Consider the following 17,294-nt stretch of genomic DNA (forward strand, 5'->3'; position numbering starts at 1 on the left):
TGCTAGATGTATGATGCTTTGACTTTTTAAAAAGTGATGTCAGAAGTATATTTCTAACACAGTAAAAATCCATTTTATCTGGGGAAATGTCAACATGCAACCTCTCTCTTAGCTGGCATTTTCCTGTATCGATAGTCAATGGAATCTGATGCTCAGTACAACATACTTGATGTTTCAGGATGTTTCGCAGGATTCTGAATTGACTTATGAATTACTCAAGATTAAATTAAATTATACTCAGCAGAGGCTATCTTGAGTGCTACTTATTTTTTTATTCTTATGGTAATGCCTTATTAATCAGACAACACTTAACTATGGCATCCATTCTCACCACCATCTTCAGAAGTCCAAATGGGAGAAAGTTGAAGAATTATATTTTCTTCTCAGAATTCCATTCTAATTTTCACTTTATGTATACAAATCTAATGAAATGATATAGTTCGATCAATCACCTTATGTTTCAATATAACAGATTATGTAGTTCAAAGAACTCAGTAATGAATGATGTCATTTAACACCACCAGAGGGGGTTATTGAGCCACAGAGGAGAAGTGACAAAGAAGTCACAATCCCCAATTTAAATCAATCCACAATCATATGAGACAAGTCTTTTAATTCCTATCTTACAGGTGTACAGAGAGGTTAAATATCCTGTCTACGTCACTCAGAAGGGTCTGAATGGTAGCAACTGGGACATGACTGTGGTTATGGAACCACTTTGGAAATATACCAGGCAAGATTTTGAGCTCTACTGGAGAGTCCTAAGCTATCTGGAGACCTGTGCTTTAAATCTACTAATAGACAGGAATAAAGACACAGACCTACTAGAGAAGGGACTTGAGGATATAGGGAGGGGGAAGAGTAAGCTGTGACAAAGTGAGAGAGTGGCATGGACATATATACACTACCAAACGTAAAATAGATAGCTAGTGGGAAGCAGCCGCATAGCACAGGGAGATCAGCTGGGTGCTTTGTGACCACCTAGAGGGGTGGGATAGGGAGGGTGGGAGGGAGGTAGACGCAAGAGGGAAGAGATATGGGAACATATGTATATGTATAACTGATTCACTTTGTTATAAAGCAGAAACTAACACACCATTGTAAAGCAATTATACTCCAATAAAGCTGTAAAAAAAAAAAAATCTACTAATAGAAAGTTTCGAGCTTCCTGTCGCTTGAAATTCATGACTCCTCTCTCTGACCGGTTATTCCCAGGAGTCACTATAAGTGTCTATTTTTGGTATATGTGGTACATATAAATGTACTTTAGGCAACAAAGGGTGATAAACATTTAAGAATAGTCTTTAAATCAATGTTTTCACACATAACATGAACTGTTATTAATCAACAGGTTTACTATGTGGAGTGAGAAGAGGCCTTAATCAGAACCTCAAGGAACAGAGAGACAAGGGTCAGGCAGAAGAGAAGTTCATAAGAAGCCTCAGAAGGAATGGCTACACAGAGAGGAGAAAGTGAGGTCATGGAAATGAAGTGAAGAGAGTGCTTGGGAAAGGGAAAGCTAATTTAATAAAGCAGGACAGGTATAAAGTTTTAATTCATTCAATTTTAAAATTAGGTAGAAGGAAAAAAAACATTCTTCAACAAACAAAACAATAAAAAATACGCTGCAGACCCATGTTATGGTTTTTCCCTCTAGATAATCTTATTTCCTTTCAGGGAAAAAAATTCAAGGCCAAAAAGGAAAAAAACCAACAGCATGTAGCCTCTGGTCTTCCAGAGCCTTACTTTGCTTAGGCCTACGCTTTTATGCACAAGTTCCAATTTCTTCTCATCAGTGATTCTCTGAATTTATCTCCCAAGAAGACTACATCATCTAAAAAGCCTCATTTCCCATTCCTACATTTCAATAAACGCCTCACCTTTTTGATTTCCTTCTTCTGCTCTGAGCAACAACTCCAACTAACTCTCCCTCATATACTTGTATCAAACGCAACTCCAGACACATCCAAGATATCAAAACAAGCACCACATTCTGAGGTAGCACACTCCTACCAACAGAGAGTTCCAATTGTGAGTAGCTAGTGTGCCACTGGCAGAATATCTGTCACAGACAGTTCTCTCCTCCATATGCTTAAACCCACCTTGGGAAGTAGTTTCATCTCTGGTTGCTGGCTGCAGAATGAAGGGCTAAAGTGAAGGCCCTTCACTTAGTATGAGGAGACCTATTGTTTGTATTAACCAGGGTACCCAAAAGTGCACAATGAAATCTATTGCTCTGAATAGGGCAGAGTTCAAGAGATGGTTCTAGAAAACCTCCCAGCACTTGAGGAGACAGAGATGAGGGCTGCTGTTTTCTACCCTAATCCAGACTACATTATGAATCAGTGTAAAAATAAGCCCTCTAGATGCAACCAAAATCAAATGTCCTTTTTAATCTAATAATTTCCTGCTATAAATCATAAGCTAAATATTCTTAAACATCTCCATGTACTTTCTCACCCAGCCAAGCCTGTTGCTTTACAATAAGCAAAGATGCTCTATGTACTGGAATATCACAGAATGCCATAGGATAAAAGAAGTTTTACTCACAGAATAAAAAGTAAAGGTTACCACCCATTATTTGCATTGCATTAAGCACTCATAAATCCATTACTTAAGGCCATCTAGAATGAGTAGATTTGTACTGCTGTTTTCAATGTCTGTGAATTACACAGTCATCAGTAAAGGACAAGGACAGAATACAGAAAAGGTCTTATAACCTTTTCTCTCTTTTTATTTACCAACTGGCAAGGTTGGTGGGAGGGAGGATGAGTTCTGTTCTTGACAACATTCCCCCCCTACAGAAAATTAAGCCTGAGGTGCTAACTAAAATTATTCCATTGTCTTTTTAAGTAATGAACTCATTAATTCTCATGGATATTGATTAGTGGAGAGAAATACATTACATCCCAATTAATGGGACCGTCTTAGAAAAAGGGGAAATGTTGCATAAAGTTAATTTGATTTTATAAAAGATTTTATTAATGAAATGGCTTTATATGAAGTTTGAAACAATCTATCTAGTACATTAACAAAAGTCAATATAGAAAGCAGGCCTGGTTGGTAATGCTATATTACTTTGAAAAAATAAAAAGCTACTGGTAAAAAATAGGCAAAGGAAAGGCTGGCTCTCGCTACAAAGAAAAATTTCTGCCTTAATGCAAAATAGTTAAAAAATTAAAGGATGAGTACTGTGCTGAAACATTAAAATAAACTGAGAAACTTTATTCCTGTGGGATCTGGTTCCCTGGAAGGAGAAAGACATCATGCAGTAACCTGGTTCTTGTGGCTTGGCTCTTCATGCAGTAAATATTCCTTATACAACCTTAAATATTTTAGCTGATCCTTTAGATTTCACTTGGGTGACACTATTTGTTTCTTCATATATGTAATATCAAGCATCTGCTGATGTGTTTTTTAAAAACCATAAAAACAATTTTAAGGGAGTATCAGGTGCTATAAATCAACATAAAATTAGCAAACATATAAAAACACATCACTTAAACAAAACAAAACAAAACAAAACATCACTTACCCGGAGCAGTGAACTGTTTAACATTGGTGAATCTAGACTTATCGGCCACACTAGCCATGAAGCAGCCCTTTGGCACGGTCCAGTCATTGGGCTTGCTATTTTTGTCCCTGTCTTCTGCTGTTTCATATACCTCTATGTGAGGGGGTTTCTCAGTTAGATTCTTGCTGTAATGACTTAACCCATACTGTGCAATCTGGATTGGGTAGAAATAGCCTTGAGGTCCCCATTGTGTAGATAGAGGTACACCTATAAAACAGAGAAACAAAATAAATATCTCCAGATATTCATGATCCTATTCTGAATACCACTCTTCACTGTTTTACTTCTGGGGGAGTTATAGGGTTATCAGCAACTTTTAAGCTTCCTTATTACACTGTTTTCATAATTACTAAAAACAAGTACCAAATTAACCAGAAATGAAAAACAGAACTAAATGCTCATTCACTCTCATTCATTATTTGTTGACAGATAGCAATGCAATGTTGTGGATCATCTTTTTAAGGACTAATTTTTAATGTGTGCTACTTTTGCTCATAGCTACAGATGTCATATTTCATAATTCTGTTTCATACATTCAAGTTTTACACAATTTAAATATAGTTAATGTTACCAGCTTTATTCTAGAATATTAAACCTGAAATTTTCTTAACATCTGTACTTAACAGTCAAGTTAATTACATACTAATCTTTCCCTCCGGTGTCAAGATGTGGTCTAGTAACTTTATCATCTGATGGTTAAAAGTATTTGCTTAAGAAGCCAGCTATGGGGGGGCTTCCCTGGTGGCGTAGTGGTTGAGAGTCTGCCTGCCAATGCAGGGGACACGGGTTCGAGCCCTGGTCTGGGAGGATCCCACATGCTGTGGAGCAACTGGGCCCGTGAGCCACAACTACTGAGCCTGCGCGTCTGGAGCCTGTGCTCCGCAACAAGAGAGGCTGCGATAGTGAGAGGCCCGCGCACCGCGATGAAGAGTGGCCGCCGCTCGCTGCAACTGGAGAAAGCCCTCACACAGAAACAAAGACCCAACATAGCCATAAATAAATAAATAAATAAATTTATAAAATAAAATAAAAAGAAGTCAGCTATGACTAGGCAACTTAAAGTATAAACACAGTTTGCAATTCTTTTTCATATCCTTCAGATCAAAATGTAATTCTTGAGAACAAGGAGTGCTTTTTTTAAAGAATGAATTAAAGTTGTATATTTAAACCACAGATTCTTGATAAATTCATTAGTGGATTACCTCTTGTAAAGTTCTAAGCAAAACTTTTAAATGTTTGGCATTAGTGTTTATTTTAGTAATTTTCTACATGGGAAATACAATAATACCACACTGTACAGAATACTGTATTATTGCATCATGGTGTATGTGTTGAGAGATAAACTATTTGTAGTCCTAAAATAAATTAACAAGCAACAGATGGGCATGGCAGAAACTGGGAACCTATAAAACTATATGTGTTTTGATGTAGTTTCAAAATAGTTTAAGGAATTACAGACCATACAGGCTAAGAAACCTAGGCTACAGATAAGCTTTTTAACTTCAATATTCTTTCTCCAAGGGTAGATTTTTTTTTTCAAATTCAAACAATTATTTTCACTTAATAAAAGCAAGGTTTATACGATCTCATTTGATGGGTAATGACTACAATAATGTGCAATTGGCCTAAGAAGTGATAGACTGATCAATGGAACCGAATAGTAGGCCAGAAACATACTCTAGTGAAGATTTAGAAACATATTCTAGTTTCAAAATATTTCAGTATAACGATAAAGATTGATCAGCGGGGAAAAGAGGAGATTATTCAATAAACGTTAAGGGAAAAAAAATCTAAAATTAGGCCCTGACCTTGTACCATTTGTCAAAATATAAATCAGTCTAGCTTGACTAAAAAGTTAAATGTAAAAAAAACCCCCATAAAACTATTAGAGAAAATACAGATGAACAGCTGATCGTGGCATGGCACATGATTTTCTAAGCATAAAAGGAAGAATTAAAAAAAAAAAACCCTAAGTTTAGTAAATAGAACTAAAAATTTCTAAAACTAACAAAGCATAAATAAAATGCAAAGACAGCCAAATTAAAGAAAATATCTTTAACAAATGCAACAAGGTGCTACCACCCTTGCTATATATATAAAAGATCTCACAAATATATTTTTCTAAAAAACAACATTAATCACATTGAAAAAGGGGGAAAGAACCTCAAGCCCATTCTATAATGGTTAAAAGCATATGAAAAACATATCTGACCTCACTAATTGCTACAGAAAGCAAATTATGAGATCCCTTTGTAAACAACAGATTAAAAAATGAACTTTCATGATGGCAGGAACTGGGTGACAGGAGCACCCTTATACTCTGCTATTGGAAGCATGAATAGGGTCAACCGTCTTGGAAAGTAGTTTGGTAAAATAGATTAACTGATACTATTTGACATGGTAATTTATTTCCTAGGGAACTACTCTGAGAATACAATTAAAACAGCAAATGATTAACTATGAATATCTATACCATTATGTATAATGGCAAAAAAGTGGAAATGACCTAAATGTCCAACTAAAGAGAAAGGTTCCATACATTATTATGGCATGTCCTTATTACGAATATTAGTGATTAAAATATTCAATAACAAGAGGAAATAATCATAACATGTTGAACGAAAAAAGAATACAAAATTGACTATACAGCATGATTCTAATTTGTTTAAAAATGTATATCTACAAAAACAACAAAAAGATTGGAAAAGACATCAAAACATTAACAGTGGTTATGGTTGCTTTTTACTTTTTCTTTAGCATCTAAGCACCTATTAAGCTTATACACTTTTAAAAATTACTGGAAAAAAAAAAAGGTTTGGAGATGGATATCTTTCAAGCCTCTAAAAAACTACTACCCTCCTGAACACTGCACAATAAATATCATTATAACTATGTTAAAACATATACCTAGGTATAAAGACCTTCTGAGAATATATAAAAATGGTAATAATTGGGGTTTCCCTGGTGGCGCAGTGATTGAGAGTCCGCTTGCCGATGCAGGGGACACGGGTTCGTGCCCCGGTCTGGGAAGATCCCACATGCCGCGGAGCGGCTGGGCCCGTGGGCCCGTGGGCCATGGCCGCTGAGCCTGCGCGTCCGGAGCCTGTGCTCCGCAACGCGAGAGGCCACCATAGCGGGAGGCCACAACAGGGAGAGGCCCGCGTACCGCACAAAAAAAAAAAAAAAAAAAAAAGTGGTAATAATTACCTTGAATGGTAAGAATATAAGTGAATTTACCCCCTTCCTTCTTCTAAACATTCAGTAAAGATATTACAAAAATTAAAATATTAAGATATTAAAATCACTTTCTATTTTTTATTATTTTTTTATTTTTTGCGGTACGTGGGCCTCTCACTGCTATGGCCTCTCCTGTTGCGGAGCACAGGCTCCAGATGCGCAGGCTCAGTGGCCATGGCTCACGGGCCCAGCTGCTCCGCAGCATGTGGGACCTTCCTGGACCGGGGTATGAACCCGTGTCCCCTGCGTCGGCAGGCGGACTCTCAACCACTGCGCCACCAGGGAAGCCCTAAAATCACTTTCTATAACAAAATGAGAAAAATGAAATAAAACCCAAACTAAGCAATCTTAAAACACACTAAGTTCTTTCCTCTGATTAAATGATATACTTTAAAGTCAAATTCAATATGGCTTTCTGATCAATCCTAGCTTTGAAATACAAATTCCAAAATGTATTAATTATACCCATAAGGAACCCCCAGGTTTTAAAGCCAATGAAAGACATTATGTAATAGACTATAGGAGTTCATGAAGTTCAGAGAAAATGATATTATGTATTATCTTGTTCTGAGAACTGTAAACCTCCATCCAGGGATGATACCTGGCTAATCTGGTAATAAGACTTGGTACATTGATGGGTCCACTGGATGGTCTGTCTCCCTTTCCCATCTCCTCTCATAGGACATGATAATAACCTATTACGATAGGTTATTAGGATAATAACTGTATATTTTAATGCAAAATTTCTGGAGATGCTGTGCCTTGACTTTACTGATGATAATTTTAGTTTCTGGGGTAGGTTAATGGCATAATCCTATTCAATCAGGTATGATCTTATTGTAGCCCTTAAATCACACCATCTAGAAAGTTCAGGTTTAACCTGTTCCTCCCTGCTAAGTCAGAGTGATGAAAGGTCTCTTGATAGTAAGCTATGCAAGTACTTGCTATATAATTAACACAGTCTCTTATTCCTCAACACAATCAGGACAGAAAAATGCAGTGGAGTAGATGGATACCAACCTTCAACCCCACTTATGCACTTGACTCTGTCTCGGACTTCCACATTGTAGCCTTCAAAGGACATAAACACACCATCAGGGTGATAAGGGGCTCTCTGTGCATAGACTTTGGAATAGCTATGAGAGAATTCAAACCGATCATAGCCATCGTACTGAACCACCTTTCCGTAAACGTCAAAATATTTCTCTACCCAGGTAAATGGAAGAAAGACTTCATTCCCCTCTCGTCTCCCTTTAATTGTGTGTTCATCATTTATGAGACAGTCAATTTCTTCATATTTGAGCCCTAACACCTTGCTTCCCCCATTGCTATTGAAGCCTCCAACAACAGGGGGCGCTTTCTGCTGTTCCTGAGGGAATGCCTCCTCAGAGTGCTTGGCCATGTGGTTCACATAGTTGTTGCTCTCAGATGCTGCTGCTCTTTTTTCTAACGCATCCACTCTGAAGCCACTACTCGAGTGCCGTGGAAACTGGATCGCTTTGTCGCTGGAACACTTATTCCACAAAAGTACTGTGACCAAAGTGAAGAGTGCGCAGATGACAATCAAAGTCTTATAGTTGACCCGAGCTGCCAAGCAACGCATATTCAGACCATACCTATGGAGGCAAGAAGAAAAATTCACACAAAGATGTACTTACTGACATTTCATAGGATAAGATTTACTTTTAGGATACTGAACCACCACATTAGGGCAATTTTATTAACTGCATGTAATCTGATCAGATTTAAAATTACTAACTCAAACTTTTCAGCAGAGACAAAGAAAAGGCAAGAGTTGCTTCCCCCCTCTTAAAATGTTCAGTTAGCATGATCCTCTAAAGCAAAGATTCCCAATCTTTCTCTGTTTGTGGCTCCCTTGGATTCTTAATAATTTTTTCATGAAGCCCCTAGGTCAAAAAAAAAAAAAACCTGTTGGGCTTCCCTAGTGGCACAGTGGTTGAGAGTCCGCCTGCCGATGCGGGGGACACAAGTTCGTGCCCCGGTCCAAGAAGATACCACATGCCGCGGAGCGGCTGGGCCCGTGGGCCATGGCCGCTGAGCCTGCGCGTCCGGAGCCTGTGCTCCGCAACGGGAGAGGCCGCAACAGTGACAGGCCCGCGTACCGCAAAAAAACAAACAAACAAACAAAAACCTATTACTTCCATTTGTGAAGTAGTTGGGCTCAAACAACTTAATACATATTTTTGTCCTAACGACTGAGTAGCTGTTTGAAAAAAATATAACAGGTCATGTCAAGGTAAACACTGACATCCATGTTGCCAAATCCAACAATGAATTTTTAGTGCTCACCCTATGTTGCTTCTCAGCAGCATGAAATAGTAAACGACTCTTTCCTTCCTGAAACACTTTCTTCCCAGGACTCCCGGGGCACCATGCGTTCTTGGTTCTCCTTATACCCCAGCTGGATGCTCCTCCTAGTCATCTCTGATCATTCCTTCTCATCTCTCTGAACCTGAATTTTGAAATGCCTTAGGGCCCCAGTCCTCAGACCTCTTCTTTATCTCTATTCACTCCCAGGTGATCTCACCCAATCTCATGGCTTTAAATACAATTTATATGTTGACTTTTCCCAAAATTCTATCTCCAGGCCAGATCTTTCTTCAGAACTGCAGGCACATATACCTATGTGCCAATCCAAGTATCAATAACTGACATCTTTATTTGAAGGTCAAATGGGCTTCTAAAACATAACATTCAAAATTTAATCCCTAATCTTTCCCTTCAATCTGCTCCTCCTTTACTGCTCAGACCAGAAATACTGACTCCTTTCTTGTTCACCCCATATCCAACCAGTCAGGAAATCCTGCTGTCCCTACCTTCAAATTATACCCAGAATCTAATCACTTTTCACCAACTACACAAGTTACCAACACATCAGAGCCACTGCCATATTTCACTTGGAATACTACAGTGATGTCTAACCTGCTCTCCCTGCTTTTACCCTTGCTCTACTATTCTACCCCAAAGTCTATTCTCAACATAGCAGTCAGAATGACGCTTTTAAATACAAGCCAGATCCTGTCTTTCCAGTCATGATGGGAGAAGAATTTGATGCTGTTGCCCCTACTGGCCATGTGGTGTACCAACCAGTTGTGATTGTACTGTAGGTAGTCCTGGAATGCCTGTTGCTGGGGTCACTGGGAAACATGGAAAATTATGGGTTAGTTACATGTGCAACATATGGAATATCTCTGCCCACTGAGAGTAAAGAGAGTAGACTTACTGCTGCTTGCTACAGTAGCTCTGTAATTTATTTTATGGTGTAAATCCAAAACTACTTATTTTATGGTTGTAATCCTTCTTCCCCCTTTTCCTCTCAATAAACCCTTCTGGCAGCAATGAGATTTAAAAAAATCAAACCGTAAAATGAAAACGTTTAATGAAAAATTACACAATGATTTTCTGTTTTTCAAGAAAGCTGATGGTGTTTTTCAATTAAAAGCTCATTTCTTTTAATTCCAAGAGGAGGTAAACCCTGAGTCCTTGCATGTCTGAAAGCAACTTTATTCTGCTCTCACCTTTGATGAATAGTTTGGCAGGATATAGAATCCTTGGGCTGCATATTATTTTCTTTCTAAATGCTGTAGGCAATGTTTTACTTTCTTAAAGCATTACGGGCTACTGATGAGAAGTTTGACTTCAGTCTGATACTTGCCATTTTGTACATGACTTCCCTCTGAGTCTTGTGTTTACCCTAGGAATTCTGCAGTTTTGTGAGAATGTGTTAACAGTATGATATTTGATTCACTATTTCAGCACTTGGTGTGCCCTTTCAACCTGAAACCTTGTGTTCTCTTATTCTTGTTTAATGGATGTAGTATCTTCTTGCAGCTCTGAGTATGTTAGGGTTCTGTTTTTGTAAAGTTCTCTCTGATTATCTGTTTTCTTTGGTGGTCATTTTTCTGGTTATTTTAGTCTCTTTCATGGTGTTAGCTTTCCTCATACGCCTGTGATCTTTGTTTACTCATTCATCTTTAGGCTTGAATGACTCATTAGCTAACACAGATTTCCTCTGTTATTGTGAAGATGGTCTGCTTTTGGGCTAGATTGTTCTGAGAGGGGCTCTGTGTGGGTTGGGTACAGGCGGAGTGACAGTGTTCCTTTAGGGTGTGTGGGTGGGTAGCCAGCAGGCCCTCTAAATACCAGAATGAAGATGACTTTTTCTTTTGTCCTGGGGACATAACTCGTACTCTAGAAGCCTTAGCTTTTCCCAATTTCTCTAAAGAAAATCTGGCTGGTGTTTTGGCTGGGGTTCACGCCAGCTATCTATAGTTCAAGTGCAGGGGTGAGAGAGATAAGGGGAAGGAAGGAGAGGGTACAGCTGTGCCTTCTAGTACTGGAACAGAGATCCGGAAATCTGTTTAATTATCACCCTATGGTAATCTTCCTATTTACTGTTATTGGCATCTTCATTTCTTATTTCTATATATTTTATTTCAGTGGGGCATCAGGAGGGAAGGGAGGCAAAGATATGGGTCTGGTACATCTTGGAAATCATACACAGATTGTAAGAGCTGGAATCCAATAATATATTTCATCATCTGCATTATTACTATGAGAAAATGTGCTGAACGCTAAAAAAAGAAGTGTGGTACAAGCAAACCTTCAGAAGTCACATATTTATAAATTGAGGATTTCCTTATATAGTAGCATGGGCAAACGGATAATACTAAGTGATGTTCTTTGTTTTAATTTTATTTATTTATTTTTATTTTTGACTGTGTTGGGTCTTTGCTGCTGCGCGCAGGTTTTTCTCTAGTTGTGGTGAGCAGAGGCTACTCTTCATTGTGGTGCATGGGCTTCTCATTGGGTGGCTTCTCTTGTTGCAGAGCATGGGCTCTAGGCACGCAGGCTTCAGTAGTTGTGGTGCTTGGGCTCAGTAGTTGTGGCTCGCGGGCTCTAGAGCGTAGGCTCAGTAGTTGTGGCACACGGGTTTAGTTGCTCCGTGGCATGTGGGATCTTCCCGGAGCAGGGCTCGAACCCGTGTCCCCTGCATTGGCAGGCGGATTCTTAACCACTGCACCACCAAGGAAGCCCCTAAGTGATGTTTAAACAAACAAACAAAAAAAGCCCTCCATTAAAAACATTTATGTGCCAACATTTGAATCATCCGTCAGCTATACTAACATTTAGAGCAGTTAAAACAGAAATATAAAGCTTTTGTCCCACCTTTGAGACGTGCCCTTCCTCCATGACCCAAAAGAGAGTAAACCTGCTATGGAACTAGCAGGCTACCATTATGATGAGGCATGTGATGGGAAAATAAAGAAAAGTCAAAATTAAAAACTTTCAATAACCTTTATGTCCAGATTTTGTATCTGATACCATTCCTTACTAAAAGCAATCAGGATAAAAAAATTATAAAAGCAATCAGGGCTTCTTAGAGACATCAATCTGAAAGGTCCCTTTCCCGATTAAGTCAAAGCTGTGAGAATTATGACTGATGTTGACTGAAACACACTAAATCAATAAAGATCTATGAGTCTATAATGATATTCAAAAAAGGAGATAGCCAGAAAAAATACTTAAATCATCTTCTGACGAAAACTGGTAACTAAATCAAAGAATTTATTTATCTTTGCAGGAGAACACACCAATAGCCTCAGATGACAAAGAATTCTATTTTACAGAAAAAGGGTGGCTAATAATGTAGAAGAAAAAAATTAAAATCTGAAAATTATTATGCAATTCCTCATGAAATTACTAATTTAGCCAAGTGTTATATTCAGGCATATGTTTGACAGGGATTTAGTGATTCATACTGTGCAAAGTAACACCAAATACATTATTTCCTAGTCACAAGGAGAAAAAGGTGAAACTCTACAATGAAGGGATCAGTCAGCACCCTAATTCAGTGGTCAAATTCAGTCTCATTAACGATGACTCATGCAGATGTTGTGTCTCTTGATGAGTTAAAATAAAAAGTACATAACCTATTGTATATCCCAGCCAAAAATGTTTAACTTGGATCTCTCTGACCCTATGATTTAATTTCTAATTAACAGGAAATACAAGGGAAAGAGGAACAAGTTAAGCACAGATGCAACCAGTACATCAAGAAGGTGAGACATCCTGCAGGAGAGTTGGCCCCATCTCCTCAATAAATTAGTGGTATGAAACGAAAAAGGAGACTGGGTTAGACTTTTTGAAAAGAGACTTAAGAAATATAACAACCAGATGTGAGACTTGGTCCTAAGCTGGGAAATCTGACTATGGGCTTGGTAAGAAGGAAAGATGGAAGGACATATGGAGGTTGTTAACTGAAAAAAAGGAGGTTACAGAACAGCACATATAGTATGATTTTCTAATTTTCCATGAATATGTTTAACATGTTTTTAAACCATAAAAAAAGAAAATTAAGAAGGTCAAAGTCACTTGTTAAAATATTTAAAGAAAGAATTATAAATTTTTAGTTAAAATTCTTAGTTTTCAAAATAGGCACTGACATTTTTTGGAGGGGAGGATAGAAAGAAAGAAAACTCTGAGTATTGACATGCAGTACTAACTACCAAACAGGCTTATCTAAAGGTAAGTACAATAATTTTATTATGTTTCTCATATTATAGAAAATTGACTATAGAAACTTTCAAATTTCGAAAAGTAAATTGCATTGACATTTTGCTAAGTACAAATGATAGTAACTTTAAAAGCTAAAACCAGGGTTTCCTGCTGAGTGGTGATAAGCTTCCTACTTATTTTAAAGCTTTTGCTACATCCATGAACTAGATTAACCTTTCAAGTTAAAGTTAAAAAAAAAAAAAGTAAATAAATAAATTCAAAAACCTTGAAAGCTCATGTGTTGCTGATCCTAAAGATTTATTTCATTAGAAACATAATCCAATAAAATTTAGTTTTAGTAACTTTAGAGATCTACAACAGGAAATAACATTCAGTAAACATCATAAAGAAACTGTGGAATAAGTTCTTTGCACAAACAGTTAAAAATTAAGTAAAGCAAAATATAACTTAGTTTTCCTTTGGGAGAGCAAACTGTTCTCTTCTAAAATGATGTGCAATTCAAAGAAATTTTCCTGATACCTTAGTTTTCAAATTCATTTTCCTGAGTAATTCAGTAAACATTAAAACTGTGGATATCACCATGAGTTTTTAAAATATGAAGGTCATATTTCAGTTAAGAACAACCTTCAAATAAATTTGTAATAGTTTCAGTGAAAGAAATTATTGGCTTTTTCCTTCCTCTGAATAATGTAGACCAATGCCTGCTTGCCCATTATTTTCTCTTTTTTATTTATATATCTAACAATTTATATTCTTATAATCATTTGGTAGCAAGTAAATAGAAGGAATAGTAGTTGCTCAATAGAAAATCAAACTGACTGGTTCAATCAGTATCTATTCGGCAGCTAACATGTGGCAGGTAAGGCACAATCCCTGTCCCTAAAGGCCAGATTGGCAGGAAACATGGGCATAAGAAACAATAACGCAATGATACACAAACTGTAAAAAAAAAAAAAAAAAAAAAAAAAGTTATGTAGAATGTGTTATGAAACACAGTAACGTTTTAAGTGAAAGCTTCCAGGTGGAATGAGTAGACTTACAGTCAAGCATGCTCCAAAATCAGGGTGTTTGCATTTGCCATTCCCTCTGCTTGGCAACCTGTTTCCCCAGATATCCACTTGGCTTGCTCCCTTACTTCTTCAGGTCACTGCTTAAGGGTCAGTTTATTAGAGAGGTCCTCTCTGACCACCCTATCCTAAATAGCAGTTCTCACCCCATCATTCTGTAGGTCCTTACTTGGCTTTATTTTTCTTCATAGCATTTATCACTACTTGGTATTATACATATTCAGATTATAAGCCCTCTCCAATCCACTAGAATGTAAGTTCCACAAGGGTTGAGATTTTGCTTCTCCTGGTCATTGCTGCATCCCCAATGCCTAGAAATGTGCCTGGTTCAAGTAGGCATTCAATAAATATTTATTGAATGAACACTGTTAAACATGCAATTTTAAAAAATAACAGACATTTGAAAGAGACAATTTTGTTTCCTTTCCCATATTTGGGTATTCTGAAAGCATAATCCAAATAAAAATGAACATAACTGACATAATTGAATACGGATTGTGATGCTATATATTGGCCAACTCTTTAAAATGGATCTATAATTTAAGAACTGCTGTTAGTAAAGTTCCATCTGTTTACTGCTTGATAGACCAAGATTTAAATTACACAGTCAAATGTTTAAGTATTCTGTGATAGCTCCAACTCAAAGGAGAACTGCCTATACTTTTGGTGGTCAGGCCTCTTCCAGTAATGCAAACAAGTAGTATTCCCTAGCAACTACTGAAAATAAAGGACAAAATGAAAAGGTAATTCTGCTAGTCCATTAAAAAAAAAAAACAAAGTTAAAATAATCTTTGATACAAGTGGCTCACAATGCTTCAAATAAGATTATATTTCTAGGCAAACATCTCAAAGAAATGAGCAGGGGGTTTATAGTATATTATTCACATTTTAAGGATGAAGAGACCAAAGTATAATAGCCCACAAGAGATTCATTAAAACAGAGGACAAGGACAAAGCCAAGATAGCTGAGAATTTAAGATTAAAAATTATATTTCTATTTTACAGATGATGAAACTGAGGCTCTGTGATGTTAAGTAATTTACCCTAGGTCATGTGATTATTTGATGGTTCACTAGAGATTTGAATTCCAAACCCTGTGCTCTAACATTCACAAGGTATCTTTGAGCTGATATATATTTTATTTCAGAAGCTGAATACCACCCTTTCCCAAGAGATACTCTAATTTATAGCAGGTTACCAGATTGTGAATTGAACTCAGACATTAACAGATCTTATTCTAGATAAAGCTGAATTTTGACCTTGAATCAACAGTTTACATAGGTAGAGTACAATTTTAGAAAGAGTTATCTAGTTATTTTAAAATCTTATTAGCATTTCTAAATGAAGCTGCTGTTATTTTTGAATCTTCTTCAAATCTAACAGTATAATTACAAACCATGTTACTATTAGAAAAGAATAGAAAGGGAAGTCATAATTATGATATTTATGTATACATAGCCCAGTACCTGGTCTGCAGGTGGATTAGAATAATTAAGTTCTTGAAAATAGGATTCCCATTGGCCCTACAAATCTAGCAACAGCTTACAAATTCATTACAACGCTTCATTCTGCCAATAATTATAATGATGTTCTGGGATAGCTTGTTGAAGCAAAACCTTTCTCCAGAGATAAAAATGGAGCTTAATAACAGTTTCATCAGTCCATGTTAATTTGAGGCTTTGAAAATAATGTACTGGTGTTCTAAAAACTCCACAGTGGCAGTATTTATAAGAGTAACTAACATTAGTATAAGGACTAATTACTAAACTAAAATTAGTAACTAACATTAGTTCAGGTATAAGAAAGTAGAAATCTTAAGATAAAAATTTTTTATTCCATGATTGCATTTTTATTAGCTGTGTGGGGGGGGAAGAAAAGAGAAACAAAGAAAAACCCAGAATATAAATGCTTTACCTTTTTTTTTCTACTTAGCTTAATTTCTGATAAGAACACAGAATCTTTGATATAGATTATTTGTAATAACTCTCAGAATGAAAATTACCCAAGACATCAAAGCTCAAATTTATCTGCTCGGTTACTCAACACAAATCTGCTTAGAAGCAACTTAAACCAATACTTCTGCCTTCCATTCTCTTATAAACATTTCCATCATCATGACAGGAAAAAACAAAACAAAAACGAAAAACTTCAAACTATAGAGATAAAGGAGAACCATGTATACAGCAGCAATTAACACATTATAAATCAACTATACTTCAATAAAAAAATTTTTTAAAAGAAGAACCATCTAATGAAGAATATGTTAATTGTATAAATAAAAACTCAAATTAGAACTCAGGAGTTAGGGGAAGATATACTTGTGGTTCTGTCTGTGCTCTATTTGCAAGGAAACCTGAGACCATCTGGTGTCTTCTATTAGCCCAGAGTGTGGAAGTGCACATTTTTTTTTCCAATTTTTTTTCTTGGGTGGTAAAATGCAGGTAACATAAAATTTACTATCTTAGCCATTTTTAAGTGTACAGTTATGTGGTATTACATACATTCACAATGTTGTGTGGCCATCACTACCATTCATCACCATAACTCTTCCCATCTTGTAAAACTGAAACTCATACCCATTAAACAATAACATTTCCCTATTCCTCTCTCCCCACCAGCCCCTGGCAACCACACTTTCTGCATCTATGATTTTGACTAGTCTAAGTATCTCATATAAGTGGAATCATATAGTATTTGTCTTTTTGTGACTGACCTATTTCACTTAGCATAATGAACCCAAGTTTCATCCATGTTGTAGCATATGTCAAATTTCCTTCCTTTTTAAGGCCGAATAATATTTCATTATAGGTATATACCACATTTTGCTTATTCATTCATCAGTTGATGGGCACTTTGGTTGCTGCTGTGAATAATGC

The 17,294-nt window shown here is 36.8% G+C and overlaps 1 protein-coding gene across 2 annotated transcripts in view; it reads right to left on the reverse strand.

The window, feature by feature from the left end:
- The window catches only part of GLCE (glucuronic acid epimerase), a 128,769-nt gene that overhangs the window by 6,506 nt on the left and 104,969 nt on the right, over positions 1 to 17,294 (reverse strand). For both annotated transcript variants that reach the window (XM_049706935.1, XM_004276241.4), the window contains 2 exons: positions 7,832 to 8,427; positions 3,536 to 3,781 (listed from right to left, as the gene is read on the reverse strand). In XM_049706935.1, coding sequence (XP_049562892.1) covers positions 3,536 to 3,781; positions 7,832 to 8,414 — 829 coding nt within the window. In that variant the 5' untranslated portion in view covers positions 8,415 to 8,427. The remainder of the gene's footprint in view (positions 1 to 3,535; positions 3,782 to 7,831; positions 8,428 to 17,294) is intronic.

Source organism: Orcinus orca, chromosome 2 (genome assembly GCF_937001465.1).
Source record: "Orcinus orca chromosome 2, mOrcOrc1.1, whole genome shotgun sequence".
Taxonomy (NCBI): Eukaryota; Metazoa; Chordata; class Mammalia; order Artiodactyla; family Delphinidae; genus Orcinus; species Orcinus orca.